This window comes from Mustela putorius, unplaced genomic scaffold (assembly GCF_011764305.1).
Source record: "Mustela putorius furo isolate JIRA1106 unplaced genomic scaffold, ASM1176430v1.1 tig00003850_pilon_pilon_pilon, whole genome shotgun sequence".
In the NCBI taxonomy this organism is placed as follows: Eukaryota; Metazoa; Chordata; class Mammalia; order Carnivora; family Mustelidae; genus Mustela; species Mustela putorius.
In genome coordinates this window covers 17,929,120-17,943,891 of record NW_025422002.1, presented here as the reverse complement: position 1 = coordinate 17,943,891, position 14,772 = coordinate 17,929,120, and the positions used below count along the sequence as shown (strand labels likewise).

The 14,772-nt window shown below is 40.2% G+C and overlaps 1 protein-coding gene across 1 annotated transcript in view; it reads right to left on the bottom strand.

The window, feature by feature from the left end:
- Nucleotides 1–14,459, bottom strand: part of TXNRD3 (thioredoxin reductase 3) — a 67,870-nt gene extending 53,411 nt beyond the window's left edge. Inside the window, exon 1 of the mRNA XM_004738666.3 lies at nt 14,047–14,459. Within this exon, the coding sequence (XP_004738723.1) occupies nt 14,047–14,205 (159 nt within the window). The 5' untranslated portion in view covers nt 14,206–14,459. The remainder of the gene's footprint in view (nt 1–14,046) is intronic.
- Nucleotides 14,460–14,772: the final 313 nt, after the last annotated feature.

The window sequence follows — 14,772 nt, the reverse complement described above, 5'->3', positions numbered from 1 at the left end:
CAAAGACTATGAGAGGCAGCTGTTGTATATGCTGAACTTTCAACAAAAGATCATATACACACAAACAGAAGAACATTTATACATATTATATTTTTCACAGGAAAAAATAAATCTCCAAAACATCCTGAACAAATACAGCCTTCCGATTTACTAGACAAAGACCTCAAAACAACTATTTTAAATACACTCAAAGAGGAAAGTACAAAGAGCTAACAGAAATCAGGAAAATTATGTAGTAAACAAAATAAGATTGTCAGCCAAAAAGCAGGAATAACCACAAAGGAACTCTAAAACTGAAAAATACAATAACTAAATTGAAAAATTCTCTAGAGCAGTTGAATGGAAAACTCCACCAGCAGAAAAAGGAACCAGTGAATTTAAAGACAGGGAATTTGAAATTACTGAGTCTGAGGCACAAGAAGAAAAAAGAATAAAGAAAAATGAACATAGAATAGCAGCTTTGAGGAACATCATAAAGTAGAACAATATATACAATATGGGAGTTCAAGAAGAAAGGATCATAAAGCTTATTTGAAGAAATTATGACCAAAAACTCCCCAATTTGAGGAAAGATATGAATAAACAAACGTAAGAAGCTCAAAGAACGCCAAGAAGGAAAAACCCAAAGAGACTCACACCAAGACACATTGTAACCAAACTGCTAAAAAACAAAGACAAGGAGATAATACTAAAAGCAGCAAGAAAAAAGTAACTTATCAAGTACAAGGAATCCGTTTAAGATTATCCATGGATTTTTCAGTCAAAATCTTGCAGTCCAGAGGCAGAGGGATGAAATCTTTAAAGTGTTAAAAGGAAAAAACTATCAGGACAGCAAGGTGGCCCAGTCCGTTAAGGGTCTGCCTTCAGCTCTGGTCATGATCTAGAGTCCTGGGATTGGGGCCCGGGCCTGCTTTTCCCTCTCCCTCTGGATACTCCCCTTGCTTGTGTGCTTGCTCCTCTCTCTCTCAAATATATAAAATCTTTAAAAAAAGAAAAAAACTGGGGTGCCTGGGTGGCTCAGTGGGCTAAAGCCTCTGCCTTTGGCTCAGGTCATGTTCCCAGGGTCCTGGGATTGAGCCCCACATCGGGCTCTCTGCTCAGCGGGGAGCCAGCTTCCTCCTCTCTCTCTCTCTCTGCCTGCCTTTCTGCCTACTTGTGATCTCTGTCAAATAAATAAATAAAAATTTTAAAAAAGAAAAGAAAAAAATTATCAACCAGGAATTCTATATCTGGCAAAACAAACAAACATACAAACAAACAAAACAAGTAAACAAAAAAACGGTCCTTCAAATATGAGGGAGAAATTAAGACTTTCCCAGACAAACAAAAATTGAGGGAGTATAAATACTAGAGTTGTCTTACAAGAAATGCTATAGGAACTTCTTCAAGTTGAAATGAAACAATGTATACAGGCTTTGAGTTCCTTTGAATTTGAAAATGCAAAGTTCCTCAGTAAGACTAAGTATATGGACAAACATACAAAGAAGTATTATTATAATTTTAGCTCATAATTTATTTTCTTACTCTTTTTTAAGATTTAAAAAAACAATAGCCTAAAAATAACTACAAATCTTTGATAATGGGTGCACAACATATAAAGATATAATCTGTGAGACAATGTGAAAAGCAGAACTATAAAAGAGCAAAGTTATTATAAGTGATGGAAGTTAAATTGTTTTTTGAAACAATTTAATTTTGAAATTTTGTTATTTTTAAATGTTTAAATTCAAAACAAATGTTCCAAAAGTTTTAATTATTTAATTTCAATTAAATATTAAGTGTTAATTAAGTTATTTAAATTGTGTTGATTTTGTTTCCTACAACTTTGCTGAATTTATGAAGTTTTTTGGGGTACAATCATTAGGCTTTTATACATATATATTTTATGTATAATTATTTAACTTTAATTAAATAGTAATTAAATTATTTAAATCGTGTTGATTTTGTTTCCTACAACTTTGCTGAATTTATGACCAGTTTTCTTTGGTACAATCATTAGGGTTTTATACATATTATATTACAGGTAAAATTTATTAAATATTAATTAAAGTATTTAATTTTAATTTAATTCTAAATTTTTAAATTTGAAACAAATGTTTCAAAACGTTAAATTTGAAACAAATAATACCTTCAGGATGTTATATGTAATCCCCATGGTAACCACAAAAATATCTAGTAAATATACACAAAAGGACAGGGGAAGGATCACTAAAAAAATGAACACAAAAGAAGACCGTAAGAAAGAAAATGATGGACAAAAAACTATGGTATCCACAAAACAAAATTGCATAAGTCCTTCCCTTGGGTTCCTGGGTGGCTCAGTCAGCTGAGGGTCTGCCTTTGGCTCAGGTCATGATCCCAGAGTCCTGAGACTGAATCCCACATGGGGTTCCCTGCTCAGCAGGGAGTCTGTGTCTCCCTCTGCCCCCAACCCTGCTCATGCTCGCTATCTCTCTCTCTCTTTCAAAAAATAAATAAAATCTATTTAAAAAAAAAAGTCCTGAGTGAGGAGTCAAGATGGCGGAGAAGTAGCAGGCTGAGACTACTTCAGCTAGCAGGAGATCAGCTAGATAGCTTATCTAAAGATTGCAAACACCTGCAAATCCATCGGCAGATCAAAGAGAAGAACAGCAATTCTGGAAACAGAAAAAAAAAAACACTTTCTGAAAGGTAGGACTGGCGGAGATGTGAATCCAAAGCGACGGGAAGATAGACCCCGGGGGGAGGGGCCGGCTCCCGGCAAGCGGCGGAGTAACGGAGCACAAAATCAGGACTTTTAAAAGTCTGTTCTGCTGAAGGACATAGCTCCAGAGGCTAAACCGGGGCGAAGCCCACGCGGGGTCAGCGTGGCCTCAGGTCCCGCAGGGTCACAGGAGGATCGGGGGTGTCTGAGTGTCGCAGAGCTTGCAGGTATTGGAACGGGAAAACCGGCTACAGAGACAGAGCCAACAGTAAGCCCGCAGCTCGGGGTTACCTTGAACCGGTCACAGGCTTGGTGAGCTTGGAGCGCGGCCGGAGGTCAGACAGACGGGAGTAACTGGGCGCTGTTCTCTGAGGGCACACTGAGGAGTGGGGCCCTGGGCTCTCGGCTCCTCAAGGCAGGAGACCAGGAGGCCACCATTTGTATTCCCATCCTCCGGAACTCTATGGAAAGCGCTCAGGGAACAAAAGCTTCTGAAAGCAAACCCGAGCGGATTACTCAGCCTGGCCCCTGGTAAGGGCGGTGCAATTCCGCTTGGGGCAAAGACACTTGAGAATCACTACAACAGGCCCCTCCCCCAGAAGATCAACAAGAAATCCAGCTGAGACCAAGTTCACCTACCAAGGAGTGCGGTTTCAATACCAAGGAGAGCAGCAGAATTCCAGAGGAGGAGAAGGCAAAGCATGGAACTCATGGCTTTCTCCCTGTGATTTTTTTAGTCTTGCAGTTAATTTAATTTTTTTCTTTTTCATTTTTTTCTCTTCTTCTGCTAAAATTTTTTTAACTTTTACCCTTTTCTTTTTTAACATTTTTAACTAGTTTATCTAATATATATATATATTTTCTTTTTATATTTTTCTTTATTCCTTTTTTTAATTCTTTTCTTTTTTTTTTCTTTTTTTTTCTTTCTTTCTTTTTGAACCTCTTTTTATCCCCTTTCTCCACCCTCACGATGTGGGATCTCTTCTGATTTGGTTAAAGTATATTTTCCTGGGGTTGTTGCCACCCTTCTAGTATTTTACTTGCTCCTTCATATACTCTTATCTGGACAAAATGACAAGATGGAAAAATTCAACACAAAAAAAAGAACAAGAGGCAGTACCGAAGGCTAGGGACCTAATCAATACAGACATAGGTAATATGTCAGATCTAGAGTTCAGAATGACAATTCTCAAGGTTCTAGCCGGGCTCAAAAAAGGCATGGAAGAGATTAGAGAAACCCTCTCGGGAGATATAAAAGCCCTTTCTGGAGAAATAAAATAACAAAAATCTAACCAAGTTGAAATCAAAAAAGCTATTAATGAGGTGCAATAAAAAATGGAGGCTCTCACTGCTAGGATAAATGAGGCAGAAGAAAGAATTAGTGATATAGAAGACCAAATGACAGAGAATAAAGAAGCTGAGCAAAAGAGGGGCAAACAGCTACTGGACCACGAGGGGAGAATTCGAGAGATAAGTGACACCATAAGACGAAACAACATTAGAATAATTGGGATTCCAGAAAAAGAAGAAAGAGAGAGGGGAGCAGAAGGTATACTGGAGAGAATTATTGGGGAGAATTTCCCCAATATGGCAAAGGGAACGAGCATCAAAATTCAGGAGGTTCAGAGAACGCCCCTCAAAATCAGTAAGAATAGGCCCACACCCCATCACCTAATAGTAAAATTTACAAGTCTCAGTGACAAAGAGAAAATCCTGAAAGCAGCCCGGGAAAAGAAGTCTGTAACATACAATGGTAAAAATATTAGATTGGCAGCTGACTTATCCACAGAGACCTGGCAGGCCAGAAAGAGCTGGCATGATATTTTCAGAGCACTAAATGAAAAAAACATGCAGCCAAGAATACTATATCCAGCTAGGCTATCATTGAAAATAGAAGGAGAGATTAAAAGCTTCCAGGACAAACAAAAACTGAAAGAATTTGCAAACACCAAACCAGCTCTACAGGAAATATTGAAAGGGGTCCTCTAAGCAAAGAGAGAGCCTACAAGTGGTAGATCAGAAAGGAACAGAGACCATATACAGTAACAGTCACCTTACAGGCAATACAATGGCACTAAATTCATATCTCTCAATAGTTACCCTGAATGTTAATAGGAAAAAACCTAACCAAAGAGGCACAGAATCTATACTCAGAAAACTATAAAGTACTCATGAAAGAAATTGAGGAAGACACAAAGAAATGGAAAAATGTTTCATGCTCCTGGATTGGAAGAATAAATATTGTGAAAATGTCTATGTTACCTAAAGCAATCTACACATTTAATGCAATTCCTATCAAAGTACCATCCATCTTTTTCAAAGAAATGGAACAAATAATTCTAAATTTTATATGGAACCAGAAAAGACCTCGAATAGCCAAAGGGATATTGAAAAAGAAAGCCAAAGTTGGTGGCATCACAATTCTGGACTTCAAGCTCTATTACAAAGCTGTCATCATCAAGACAGCATGGTACTGGCACAAAAACAGACACATAGATCAATGGAACAGAATAGAGAGCCCAGAAATAGACCCTCAACTCTATGGTCAACTAATCTTCGACAAAGCAGGAAAGAATGTCCAATGGAAAAAAGACAGCCTCTTCAATAAATGGTGTTGGAAAATTGGACAGCCACATGCAGAAAAATGAAATTGGACCATTTCCTTACACCACACATGAAAATAGACTCAAAATGGATGAAAGACCTCAATGTGCAAAAGGAATCCATCAAAATCCTTGAGGAGAACACAGGCAGCAACCTCTTCGACCTCAGCCGCAGCAACATCTTCCTAGGAACATCGCCAAAGGCAAGGGAAGCAAGGGCAAAAATGAACTATTGGGATTTTATCAAGATCAAAAGCTTTTGCACAGCAAAGGAAACAGTTAACAAAACCAAAAGACAACTGACAGAATGGGAGAAGATATTTGCAAACAACATATCAGATAAAGGACTAGTGTCCAAAATCTATAAAGAACTTAGCAAACTCAACACCCAAAGAACAAATAATCCAATCAAGAAATGGGCAGAGGACATGAACAGACATTTCTGCAAAGAAGACATCCAGATGGCCAACAGACACATGAAAAAGTGCTCCATATCACTCGGCATCAGGGAAATACAAATCAAAACCACAATGAGATATCACCTCACACCAGTCAGAATGGCTAAAATCAACAAGTCAGGAAATGACAGATGCTGGCGAGGATGCGGAGAAAGGGGAACCCTCCTACACTGTTGGTGGGAATGCAAGCTGGTGCAACCACTCTGGAAAACAGCATGGAGGTTCCTCAAAGTGTTGAAAATAGAACTGCCCTATGACCCAGCAATTGCACTATTGGGTATTTACCCTAAAGATACAAACGTAGTGATCCAAAGGGGCACGTGCACCCGAATGTTTATAGCAGCAATGTCCACAATAGCCAAACTATGGAATGAACCTAGATGTCCATCAACAGATGAATGGATCAAGAAGATGTGGTATAGATACACAATGGAATACTATGCAGCCATCAAAAGAAATGAAATCTTGCCATTTGTGACAACGTGGATGGAACCAGAGCATATCATGCTTAGCGAAATAAATCAAGCCGAGAAAGACAACTATCATATGATCTCCCTGATATGAGGAAGTGGTGATGCAACATGCGGGCATAGGGGGGTAGGAGAAGAATAAATGAAACAAGATGGGATTGGGAGGGAGACAAACCATAAGTGACTCTTAATCTCACAAAACAAACTGAGGATTGCTGGGGGAAGGGGGTTGGGAGAAGGGGGGTGGGGTTATGGACATTGGGGAGGGTATGTGCTTTGTTGAGTGCTGTGAAGTGTGTAAACCTGGCGATTCACAGACCTGTACCCCTGGCGATAAAAATATATGTTTATAAAAAAAAAACAGAAAATTAAAAGAAAAGAAATAGAAAAAGACAAATACCATATGATTTCACTCATGTGGAATTTAACAAACAAAACAAATGTGAAAAGGGGGGAAAAGGAGAAGGCAAACCAAGAAACAGACTTAACTATAGAGAACAAACTGATACTTACCAAAAGAAAGATGGGTAGGGAGAAATAGGCGATGACAATTAAGGAGTGCACGTATTGTGATGAGCACTGGGTGATGTATAGAATTGTTGAATCACTATATTACATATCTGAAACTTAAAAAAAAAAAAAAGGCCTTCCCTAACAGTAATTACTTTAAGTATAAGTGGATTAAACTCTCCAATCAAAAGGCAATAGACTGGCAGAATGGATTAAAGGACAGGATCATGATGTTTAGAAGAGACTCATTTCAGAGCTAATAATACACATTAATTGAAAGTGAAAGGATAGAAAAAGATATTCCATGGATATAGTAAAAGAGAGAAGGGATGGCTCTACTGATATAAGACAAACTTTAAATCAAAACTGCTACAAGAGACTAAAAAGGCTAGTATATAATGATAAAGGAGTTAATATACCAAGATGCTATAACAATTATAAAATATATCTACCAAACATCAAAGCTTCAAATATACAATGCAAACACAAACAAGTTGAAGATAGAAATGGACAAATTACAATTATAAGAGACTTCAATATTTCACTTTCAAAACTGAATAGAACAACCAGACGAAAGATCGATAAGGAACCAGAGGACTGAAAGAACACTGCAGACCAAATGGACTTCATAGACAGATTACAAAACACTCTATCCAAGGTAAGCAAAATACAAATATCAAGTACACATGGAACACTCTCATGACAGACTAAACAAGTCTTAATTTAAAAAATGAAATCATACAAGTATCTTTTTCGATCACAGTAGAATGAAACTAAAAACCAACAGCAGAAAGAAAACTGGGAAATCCAAAAATATGTGCAAATTAAACAACACACTCTTAAACAATTGGTCAATAAAGAAGTCACAAGAGAAATTAGAGAATATCTTGACAAAGGAAAATAAATCATACTAACCAAACATACCAAAATTTGTGGAATGCAGTGAAAGTAGTAGTATTAAAGAACAATATATCGCTATCAATGCTTATATTTAAAAAGAGAAAAGATCTTAAATCAATAACCTAATTTCACACCTTAAGGAACTAGAAAGAGCATATAACTAAACTCAAAGCTAGCAAAGGGAGCAAATGACAAAAACATTAGACAGAGATAAAACAGGGTATAGAAAACAATAGAGAAAAAAACAAAACACTTAGAGTTACTTCTTTGAGACGATACACAAAATTGACATAATTTTAGTTATACTAGGAAAAAACAGAGAAGACTCAAATAGCTAACATCAGAATTGAAAGAGGGACCATTATTAATGTTTTTACAGAAAGAAAAGGATTATGAGAGTACTATGAACAACTGTACACTAACAAATTAGATCACCTAGATGAAATTTATAAATTACTAGAAACACCACAATGTACTAAGTCTTGAATCATGAGTAAATGAATAGTAAATGTGAAAAGACCTGTAACTAGTAAGGAGACTGAATCTGTAATAAAAAGCCTCCCAACAAATAAAAGCCCAGTACTAGATGGCTTCACTGGTGAATTCTACCAAACATATAAAGAATAAACACCAATCCTCCTCAAACTCTTCTGAAAAATTGAAAAGGGTATACTTCTAAACTCACCCTGTAAGGCTACCATTATCCTAATGCCAAAGACAGACAAAGAAACTATAAGAAAACTACAGACCAACCACAGACCCTGATGAATATTAACACAAAAATCCTCAACAAAATACTAGCAATACAAATTCAACAGCATATTTAAAAGACTATACAACATGTCCAATGGGATTTATTTCTAAAATATAAGGATGGTTCAACATACAAACACAGATTAATGTAATATATGACATTAAAAGAATGAAGGGGAAAAAAACAAGATCATCTCAATGAATGGAGATAAAGCATTTAAAAAAATTCAACATTTTTTCATAATAAAAACACTCAAAAAACTAAGAATAAAAGAAAACTACTCAACATACAGAAAGAAGGCCATATATGAAAAGCCCACAGATAATATCATAATTGATGGTGAAAGACTGAAAGCATTTCCTATAAGACTAGGAACAAAACAAGGATGCCCACTTTCACCATTTCTATTCAACACAGTATTGGAAATCCTAGTCAGAGAAATAAGACAAGAAAAAGAAATAAAAGGCATCAAAATTGGAAAAGAAGTAAAACTTTCTCTGTTCACTGACTATATCTGATATGTGTAAAACTCTAATGATTGTACCAAAAAAAAAAAACTGTTCATAAATTCAGCAAAGTTGTAGGATACAAAATCAACACCAAAAAAAATCAGTTGCTTTTCTATATATTAACAATGAACAACTAAAAGAGAAATGAAGAAAAAATTCCACTTAAATAGCATAAAGCAGCATACTGAGGAATAAACTTAGGAAGGATGCAAAGACATGTACACTGAAAACTACATGTTACTGAAAGAATTAAAGACACCAATAAATGTAATGAAAGCCCATGTTCATGGACTAGAAGACTTCATACTGGTAATACTACCCAAAGTGATCTACAGATTTATTGTAATCTCTATCAAAACCCCAAAAACAAATTTTACAAATGCTCACAGATATTAGCCATTAACAAATGGTTAATGAGGACATGAAAAGATACTCAACATCACTAGCCATCAGGGAAATGCAAATCAAAACCATAATGAGATACCACTTTGTGCCCATTAGGATAACTACTATCAAAACAAAAACAGAAATTAATAAGTGTTGGTAAGGATCTGGAGAAATTGGAAACTTTGTGCACTGTTTTTGGAAAAATGACATGGCGTGACCACTATGGAAAACAGTATGGTGGTTCCTCAAAAAATAAAAAATAGAACTACCTTAAATGTGATCTAGCAATTCCCACCTTTGGATATATATCCAAAGGAATTCAAAGGAGGAACTCAAAGACATATTTGTACACCCATGTTCACAGCAGCAACATTCACAATGGCCAAAAGGTGGAAGGGACCCAAATATCCATCAATGAATGAACTGACAAACAGCATGTGGTAAATACACACACACACAATGCAATATTATTTAGGAAAGAAATTCTGACACAGGAAACAACATGGATGAACTCTGAGGACACTGCTCAGTGAATTAAGTGAGTCACACATGATTCCACTTATATGAGGCAATGAGATTAGTCAAATTCATAGAGACAGAAAGCAGAATGTAGTTTCCAAGGTTTGATGGGGGAGGGGGATAAAGAACTCAGCTGGGGAAGATGAAAGATAGATGGCAGGAATGGTTTCACAACAATGGCTAAAATAGTCAAGCTTATGTTATATATATTTTACTACCCCCAAAAAAGCTAAAAACAGATGTGTAAAATCTTAACACAGAAACATATGAATTCAGGGCTGGGGAAACACGGCTCAAAGTTAACATGGGGAAGGGGTTTAAAATATCAGGGCATTTTCTCCACTGTAGTCTGGCCATCATCTTGTATCTGACTTGAACAGTAGCCTCCTGACTAGTCTAGCGGCTTCCACACTTAGTCTAATTTTCACACTACTTACAGATTTCAAATCACAGACTTTTCACTCCTCTTCTCAAAAGTCTGAGATGGCTCTGCCTACATCATTAAGTCCACACTTACCAAGGAGCATTTTAAGGTCTCATCAATATCACTTAGAAAGTAAATTTACGGCCATTTTTCAACTTATACTCTTATCCCCTCCATCCAGCCACACTGTTTTCATTTTATCATCTCCTAGTTCGGCTTATACTAATTCCTTAGCTAGATGCTCTTTCTTACCTACAGATATCCAAAGTATCCCTCAAGGAACAGCTTAAATAGTTACCCTGAAGATTTTCTGATCCCTATAGAATCAATTGTCTTTGTCTCTCATTTCCACAGCCCTTGTTTTTTTTACAGGTACCTCCTACAGGACAGGACGGCTACTTGATTACTGCTCACTGGCCTATGAGTTCTTGGAAAGAAAGACCACAGTTTATTCTCTCATGTCCCAAACACTGGGCTCCCATAATGCTTGCTGAATGATATTAGTGGCCCAATCAAGGAACAAGTCTCTCTGCTGGACTCTGTGCAGGTAAGGACAGATGTGGGATATGGCATCCAGTCTGGGTGATACATTTCAAAGGTTCATAGTCAATAACACAATCAATTGAGTGAAATGTCATCTGTACAGATAAATGATGTGAGCACATAAAGTGGGCTGCTTAGCCAGACAAGAAAAACATTCAGGGAAAATTCTAAAATATCTGCCATCCAAGTGAACAGATTCTTAATTCTATGCACTGGAGCAACATGCAACTCCAAAACTCAGTATATGTTTCAGGGAGACAAATTTTGCCTCAATTTTTAAAAAGATTCTTACAATCAGAGCTGTCCAATTATGTAATGGGACTGAAACTAGTGGCCACATTATTGAAGTGTTGACAAGCTCAGGGTGGAGAATCAATTGTCCTAAGATTTTCTGCATCAGCAAAGGTTTGACCCAAGACCATTTATTAAATCAACACACATTAAATGCTTGACATTGTTCTAGTCCCCAGTGATATAGCAATAGACAAGCATAGTTCTGATCTCTTGGCCCTTTTTTAAGCTCCAAATGACAACTTAAAAACAAAACTAAACAGGGGTGCCTGGGTGGCTCAGTGGGTTAAGCCTCTCCCTTCAGCTCAGGTCATGGTCTCAGGGTCCTGGGATCAAGCCCCACATTAAGCTCTCTGATCAGCAGGGAGCCTGCTTCCCCCTCTCTCTGCCTGCCTCTCTGCCTACTTGTGATATCTCTCTCCCTCTCTCTCTCTCTCTCTCTGTCATATAAATAAATAAAATCTTAAAAAAAAACCAAAAACAAAAGAAGGCAGTGCTTAGAAACAGACCAGTATATATATAAGAACCAGATAAATGATGGGTGAGCATTCAAAAGCATTCTAACAAATGAAGCAGGGATAACTGATAAGTTATAAAGAAAAAAACAAACTAGATCCCTGCTCAGCATCAAGTCCAGGTGGAATAAAGAAGGTGAGTGTGAAAAGCACACTCTAAAACTTCCAGGACCTAAAATAGGAGAGTATCTTTATGACATCAGAGTAGAAACAGGTTTCTTAAATGTAACATAAGCATGAATCGTCAAAGGAAAAAAAAAGTGACAGATTCAACTACAACTACATTAAACTTGGCAAATTTCAGTTAGCTAAAAGATCCCATAATCAGAGTGAAAATAAAGTCAAATTTGGCACATTTCCAACATATATATCCAAAGGATTAGTATCCAAAATATACAAAGAACACCTACAAAACAGTACAAAAATAAAAACATAATAGAGAAATAAGCAAAAGCTGTGACCATTTCATAGAAGAGGAAACCCAAATGACCCATAAACACAGAGAAAGATGTTCGGCTTCCTCAGGGAAATGCAAAATTAAACTACCATTTCATAACTGCCAGAATGGCAATAATTAAATTTATCAATTATTGGTAAGTAAGTAGAGCAAGGGGACCTGTTATACACTACCAGTGGGGGAGCCAACTTGTATAATCACTTGGAAAAACATCTTGGCATCACTGAGGTAAGGTAGAAATCATGTCAGCTTCAAAATATCTACTCTAAGATAAGTGTTACACACATGCACTAGAAGATATGTGCAAGCAAAGGCATGCAAGAACAAAACACTAGACACAGCACAATCAATAAACCATGATATGATTCATCCTAGGGATTACAGATATGAAAATTAACAAACCACAGCTACAGATACCAACATGCATGAATCTTGAAAACACAACTGTTGAGGAAAAATACCTATGAATGATAAAGTACCAAAACAAGCCATAAGGAACAAAATCTCATTTAAGGATATACATGTATTTGGCAAAACTGTAGAAAGGCAAGGAATTTTAGATAGTGGTTAGCCCGGGGGGGGGGGGTATGTAACATGAATATTAATAAAGGGAAACCTCACTAAATGTAGTTGAGAGATTTAGCAGGGATAGCTCTCCTACTGTACCAATCTCACCAATTGCAAACACAACAAGGAAGAGAAGTACCCTGCCCAGATACTACTTTACTACCCCAGCAGAAAGAATAACTTTCTTCTGCCCAGGGAAAAGGCCAGCCAGTGAGAGACTGTCACAACACAGCCAGTGAAAAGTGTTATGCTTGGAACTCCCAGTTTACTCCAATGGACTTTTTGTTTATAAAGCCTCCCAACACCACCTACCCCTCTGTTCAGTGGACTTGCCTATGGTTTCATGGTAGCTTGCTTGTCCTGGATTGTAATTCTTTGCTATTCCTGAATAAACCCATTTTTGCTGGTGAGATAACTAGCAGTTTTGCTTTTTAAGGTTAGCAGTAATCAGGCAGAGATATCCAAGGTTCCCAAAATATTAGTGTTTTATTATTTTTTAAGATGTATATGCATAATATACATGTTTTCTGAAACAATATACAAGGCAATGTAAACTTGAAAATAAATCTGAAAAACATAGCCTATAATCTGACAAGATTAACCTAATAGTTTATGGGTTTTGCATATTCCATTTATTATTATTTCAAATTTTTGATAATGTATAGTTCAAAGTATTGAAAGTCCCTATCATACAGATGGGTCTATCTTCCAAAGGTTCGTTTCTAAGTGGGTTATTTTTTCCACTAAGAACAAATGTGCCCACCAAAATAATGCTGTATTCCCAGGCAGTCCCCCCAAAGTTAAGGTAGTGTGCAAGACAGCTGAAATTACCCATCACCTGGTATCATGCTCTCACCCTTCATTATGTTCATTTTAAAAGATGTAGAAACCAGGGCTACGTGGGGTTCTGTAACCTGGTCCAGGTCACGTGGTTAAGAAGTGGGATCTGAATCCCAGCTTTTGTCTACTCCCAAATGGTGGCCTCTCCTCACACCACTCTTTCACCATGCAAAAACTCTTAGAAATCCCTTTTATCTCTCCAAATAAACTCTTGATCAAGAAGCCAACGTCGGGCTAACAGCCAGAAAGGACAGGACCGGAGGTTAAAGCCCCGGGCCGAGTCCCCAGAATAAGTTTGCTGAGCCTAGCAGGTGGGCAACGTGGCCTTCCCACCAAGGGTGCCAAAGGCGGCACGCCACGGGGCCCGGTCCTCGTTCCGTGTCACCACCACCCCCGCGCCCAGGTCCTGAGTCCCGGCCGCCGAGCTCTCAAGTGGCCTCCGGGTTCGCGTCCGAGGGCTGAACTTGCGGCACTCGGGTTCCAGGGTCACGGGAGAGATAAGTCCCCAGAACTCTGGAAGACCCCTCTTCCCCCAAGCCCCCACAGACCCTGCCACCAGTTTGCCGCGACCCCTGCCCGGCCGACCCCGCCCTCGCCCCGCCCTCGCCCCGCCTACCCGCGCGCTGTGCGGGCAGTAACTCTTGCTGAAGATCATCACTCGGTTGCCCTCGATGAGGCCCATGAGGCGGCGCCGCAGCTCCTCGCGGGCCTCGGAGAACGAGCGGCCGGTCCCAGGGGACGACAGGCGGGCCCGGCGCCCTGGCGGCAAAGACATGGGCACGCCGCGGACGCTGCCCAGGCGGCGGTTGGGGACCGCGCCCACCTTCACTGACCCCGGCGACGTCGGCGCCCGCGGCGGCGGTGGTGGCGGTGGCTGCGCCAGGGCGGCGGTGTCGCTCCCGGCCTTGCCGGGAAAGTTCAAGGACCGAAAGGCGGGTGGTGCCGCCGGGAGTGGGCCTGGGAAAGGGGAACCGCGAACACCACCCAGGCCCGGCACCTGCCACTAAGCCAGCCCGACCGCGGATCGCGCCGCCCCGCCCCCCGGCGCCGCCCCGCCCCCCGGCGCCGCCCCGCCCCCCGGCGCCGCCCCGCCCCCCGGCGCCGCCCCGCCCCCCGGCGCCGCCCCGCCCCCCGGCGCCGCCCCGCCCCCCGGCGCCGCCCCCCGCCCCCGGCGCGCGCCCCGCCCCCCGCGCCGCCCCGCCCCCCGGCGCCGCCCCGCCCCGCCCCCCGGCGCCGCCCCGCCCCCCGGCGCCGCCCCGCCCCCCGGCGCCGCCCCGCCCCCCGGCGCCGCCCCGCCCCCCGGCGCCGCCCGCCCCCCGGCGCCGCCCCGCCCCCCGGCGCC